At 26.9% G+C, this 6,037-nt stretch overlaps 1 protein-coding gene across 1 annotated transcript in view; it reads right to left on the reverse strand.

Moving 5' to 3' along the window:
- Positions 1 to 4,848, reverse strand: part of LOC108752315 (1-acyl-sn-glycerol-3-phosphate acyltransferase alpha) — a 113,923-nt gene extending 109,075 nt beyond the window's left edge. The window contains exon 1 of the mRNA XM_018493116.1: positions 4,799 to 4,848. Coding sequence (XP_018348618.1) covers positions 4,799 to 4,809 — 11 coding nt within the window. The 5' untranslated portion in view covers positions 4,810 to 4,848. The remainder of the gene's footprint in view (positions 1 to 4,798) is intronic.
- Between the last annotated feature and the right edge of the window lie 1,189 nt (positions 4,849 to 6,037).

Genomic DNA, 6,037 nt, shown 5'->3' on the forward strand with positions numbered 1-6,037 from the left:
ACAATGTTTCTGAAACATTACATTACAATATGCAACGTTGCAGCAATATTACTGCAAGCGTCGATGCTATATGGATATACGAGTATGAATAATGTATGCACATATGCAAGTATACTTTTTGTTGATATATTGAACTCTTTTTTTATCATTTTGTATGAAGTGCTCACGAGATCGACTGATAATCGATGGTCAGTTGACAAAAAAAATTTAAAATCAAACCGAATATCGATTTTAGTTGATTAAAAATCGGCAAATATTTTGACTATAATCAGCTATTAGTCAGCCAAGAGTTAATACAAAATCGACTTTATGGCGATTATAAGCCAATTATGAAATATGTTTCGATTTTATGGCGATTATAAGACAATTATGAAATATGTTCCGGTAAAAAAATTTTTGTATGTAATTATATGCTAAAATCTGAAATAAGTATTTATTAACATCACATTCCAGAACATGTACGCAAAATTATAATAAAAAAACGTTCTTCTTTAAATTCAAGAATTAATTTCATAGTATTTCGAAACGAATACCTATCCTAAAGCAACACATTCAACGGTGCTTGAACTGTAATCATATGGGAAATGCTTTTCCAATGACTCACACTGAATGTTAATGCATGTAGATATTGTAAATATAGCAGACATATTTGCTCAATAGATGTTGTCAAAAAGATAGACTGTGTACAGTAAAATATATATTTCTCTTTCTCTCTTTTTTTTTGTTTCTTTCATAAATAAATCTAAATATTTACAATTTTTATGGCTGAATATTGCAATAACTATTTTTTATTAGCCGATAAGATCTTTAGCACTGCAATATTTGTTGTATTCTCAAAGACATAATTACAATTAATAGGATAATGAAAAGATATTTCTTACAGATTATCTTTTTGACAAAAACATCTCATAAACATCTTTTGTTTGCCAAAAAAAATGACTGAAAAAAACATCTTTTAGTCAGTTTTTTGGTATTTTATACTGTCTTACTGAGAGAAAAAAATAATACCAATAACTGTAAAAGTATAGTGAAATAGCACCTTAAGAAAAAAAGTAGTTATAGGAAAAAAAGTCTCATAGTTAATTGAAATATAGAAATATTATTGAAATAATTGAACAATATATTTGACTCGACTAATTAAATGGGCGAATAATTAAATGGCAAACTATATTTTTATCGTCATTAGTACTACACTGAAAATCATTGCCGCAATTACAATATAAAAGTATGGAGAAATAGCACTTCAGTTTTTCATAATTAATTGTGTGAAGAAAAATGCTGTAGTTAATGGAAATACAGAAGTATTAGTAAACACAACCAACTAATATAGCTATTAGCACTGAGAATCGTTGCCGCAACTACAAAAGTATACTGAAATAGCATCTCTTCTATTCATAATTAGTTATGGGAATAAAAATATCATAGTAAATTGAAATGCAGATATTGGCAAAATATAACTAAATAATATAATTAATATTTGTAAACAGTTCTGCGATTATTATCAATAATATTGTTGTCACAACTATATTTTTATTATTACAATAATTATTTTTATTTTTAAGATACAATTTTTATTTCTTAATTATATCAATACGTACAAAATTTATTTATATATTTGTTAAACATACAATTTATTTAGTTACAATTACGCATTGGATATTTGAAAAAACGCATGAGTTATTGATGGGATTTGAACTTAAGACTTCTAGAGTGGTAATCTACCTATGCTAACGCTAAACTAATCGCACGCTTGGATCGATGCTTGATGTATTTGATTGTTATTACTCCCGTCCCGATCATGTCTCGCTCAAATCAAGCAAGATTTTTCACAAGAGTGCATCAAAATCTGTTTACTTGAATAATTTTACAAATTATTTATATCTTATGTGACACAAGAATAAATTGTATGTAATTAATAATAAAAATATGTTCTTTGTTTAAACTTAACGAATTTATGTACTGAAGAGGGTCAAATCTTGACCGAAAGGTCTACATGTTAAAATAATAATATTTAACTTATTGACATCTTGAGCTGTGTGGCTTTAGTTATGAAAAATTTAAATACAGAATTTTTCTAAGATAGCTAATTTTCTGTCTGTAACGATAAAATCATACAATTATTACTTTAATAATTATATTTTCTATTATACTTATAATTTCAAGTTTGGCTATCAATACACATACAATGAAACATACGCGCGCGCGCAGAGTTTTCGACTCAATTCAAATCCGCTCTATCTACACAAAAGCGATTGGCCAAAATTTTAGGGGACACTTTGTATATGCGTATAATATATGTATAACTTACAAGGTGCATTTTAGTAAATATATAGTAAATTTTGATAAAACGCTCGTGTGTAAAATGGACTAAACTGAATTGAAAAATCATGTATCATTTTGCAATTTTTGCAATAGTTAACAAGATATTAATTACTAAAAATTGCTCTGAATATTGGTTTTCAATAATTTTTTACTCAAACACTATCAACTTTACAAAGAAACAATAAGAGACAAAAATTGTTTATTTTCTTCTCATAAAGTTCTGAGAAATTTTTTAAAATTTTTTAATACCGTATTTTCTCATATTAGTAAAAATAGTTAAAAATATAAGAAAATGTAATACTAAAAAGTTGACAAAAAATTCTGAAAAAATTTTAGAGTTCTAGAGTTCTAAAAATAAACAATTTTTGCCTCTTGCAGTTTTTCTGTTGATAATATTTGAGAAAAAAATTATTAAAGACCAATATTCGACAATGTTTAATAATTAATATCTTGTTAACTTTTGAATTGCAAAATGGTAGAAAATTTTTCGACTCAGTTTAGTCCGCTCTATCTATACAGGAACGCTTTGTCAAAACTTACCAGACATCCTGTATATTATACATATATGTATATTACACACATATACATATAATACACACATATATTGTATATTACACGCACGCACGCGCATGTATGTATGTGTCTTATTGTATGTATATACAATACAAGAACGCTTTGTCAATAATTACGGGACACCCTATATATACATTAAGTACTATCTTACGAAGTGAGATCCATTCCAACTTCCCCCCTGCCTCAGGGCATACAACTTTCCACGCAAAGTAATTTCCGTTTCACTTCCTCCTCTGCCTAGAAACGTATGAACTATGATTTTCCACGCGAAGCAAGCTCCACCCCACTTCACTCCTGCTTACGGACGTAACGACTTTTCATGAGGATGAATCTTGCTCTACATAGAAAATCGAACACCCCGAAGCAGAGCGGAGGTGGGATGGACCTTGCTTTGCATAAAAAGTCATTACGTAAGCAGGGGAGGATACAAACTAATTTTTAATATTATATGTGGCAGAAATAAAACATTATTTGTTAAACCTTTTTAGTTAATAACTTCTTAACGAATAATAAGCGACGGTTAAAATCTGTTGGAGGTCACTCATGATCTTGACAACTAATTTAAGGTCATTGGGGTAGTCTCTCATTCAGTATATTTACTCACCTATGAGAAATAATTATATTATATTTATAAATATATTGTATTCAAAATGCATATTTATAAAAGCACATTCTGAATATGGGCCATTCTCTAAAAGAAAATGTCGATCTAAAGAGATTAAAATTAATTATTTATTATTTTCGACTTATTTTGGTCAATCTTACATAGTCATTTTTCATAAAAGCGGTTGTATATATATTCACACACTTTGTTACAATAATAATTAATTGACTACAGTAAAAATTATCTAAGATATTATATATTATTTCTATGATTATAGAGAAATCACGATTGATAAACTAATAAAAAAATAAAAAACGGAGCTAAAAAAAATTTACTTTATATCAATTCATATTTTCTTAAATTTTGTAAGTAATATACACAATGTTTTTAGTGCAATTAAATCATTTTGCACAACAATTTAATATATTATATCAACAATCTACAGTATAAAGAAGAGAATGCTTTGCTATAAATACTAATTAAGTTATTAACTTTGTGATAAACTTATAACAACCGACCCTGATTTGCTATACCTTATCGTCGTAAAAAATTGTTGTTTTAGAAAAACTCTGTATTTAAATCTTACACAACATTGCTAAAAAGGGTTGATAAAAGATAATGTTGCTTCTTAAGAATAAAACGTTGTTTTTTTTAAATATGTTTTTAATGCTTTATACATGCTTTAAACAGTATTACAAAAGAATATATTTAAAACATGTTAAAAACATCGATTAAGCATGTTTTAAACAGTTTAAAACATAAGTCTGTTTTCTGTGTGAACTAGTGTACACTTTTGGAACTTAAAGTGAGATAGATATATGTTTGATATTTGTTTAAAGCAAGAAAGAGAGTTTTAAAACAGTCTAATACAGAAACAGAAAACAGACCACACGTTTAAAACATGATTTTTATCAACCTTGTTAAAAAGTAATTGAGACACTCATAAAAAAATATGTTTTATAGGAAATGAACAATATACTCGTATTTCATGATCTTTTGATCAGAATTAAATATCAGAATAAAATATCCTTAATCTTTTTTACATTAGATTGTCAAATATGGTAAAAAAAATTTATTTTGATATGTTAAACTTTAATTTTTTCGGCAACCAAAAGTATTGATAAAATTTGGCATATAACATATTGTTCTTAGTAAAAAATCCATATAGAAGAAATACCTTATCTCTAATTCAAAGTAATTAAAATAAAACATTTTTTTGTAAATTGATACATAATAATCGCGCGAGATTTAATGGCTCAGAGAGGAATATTATTATTCAGATTATTACACATTACTCACGTCTTGAACATGACGTTATTCACTTAGGCACGTAACATTCACCACGATTGATAAAAGACAACTGTCAAACTTAGGGAATACGAATTTACTCTTGGAAAAAGAGGCGACCACTTTCGTAGCGCCGCTAAGTTCTGTCCTCAGATACTGGGAACTAGAGAGCCACGTGATGAACAGTGGGGGTTGGCGTCATATTTAAATCTATATACGCGCTCACGTATGCGCTTGTATGACTTGGTATGTTAGGTTGCATGCGTAAAACACATGATGTGCATGATGTGATTTTATCCTTATTGTTCACCAAATGTTATACAAGGATAAAATGCAACATCGTGAGCATCATGCGTTTTACGAAATGTAGCCTAACTAGAGGTATAAAATTGCCGTCAAATTCAATTTGACAATTACTTATGATAAAATTACGGTAAAATAGTAATTTATTGATAATTTTGACAAAATTTGTTTTTTTATAGTTTTATGCACAAATAAATTTTATTCATGTTTTCCACATTAATGCATAATATAAAACAATATTCTTTCAATATTCTCATCGAGAATATAAATCGCTGATAGAATAATAATATGACTGTTTACTAAATCTAAAATTTAATCGATGCTAAAATCCGTTTTCAATATATGGTTTTCAATATATTCCCTAGAGATTTTATGTAGTGATCAAAAAATAGAAAACAATGCAGATTAAAAATTCCAGTATTTTTTACATAATTCCTTGTTCTATATTTTAAAATCCAGTTTTTTACTGAATTATTTAAAATTATTCTATATTTCTACAATACTTACAATTAGATATTCTGGCAGTGCAATTGTAGAAAGATTATTTTATTTTTGATATATAATTGTCTTTGTTTTTACTTTAATAAAAACTTTAACAGTCTAGTTGCTAAAATAACAAGCAAATATTATAAATGGAAGTTTTATAAGTTTAATTGTGTGTGTGTGTGTGTGTAAAATAAAAAATATAAAAATACAAATAAAAAATCAAAATATGTACAAAATAGTTTACTGTACTTGTTATATTTTTTTTTAAATCCTAATAAAAAAACTTATTATATTTAAAGTTTCTTTAGTTTAGACTATGTACCTAGTCTTTTAATTGTTATATATTTAATATATAATAAATTTGAAAAACGTTAAATACGAAGCGCTCTTACAGTTCCGAGTGTTAAGATGTTGAGTGTTAAGATGAACTAACATTCATTTAAATTAAAATTAAATTAAATT

The sequence above is a fragment of the Trachymyrmex septentrionalis genome, unplaced genomic scaffold (genome assembly GCF_001594115.1).
Source record: "Trachymyrmex septentrionalis isolate Tsep2-gDNA-1 unplaced genomic scaffold, Tsep1.0 scaffold1, whole genome shotgun sequence".
Classification (NCBI taxonomy): domain Eukaryota; kingdom Metazoa; phylum Arthropoda; class Insecta; order Hymenoptera; family Formicidae; genus Trachymyrmex; species Trachymyrmex septentrionalis.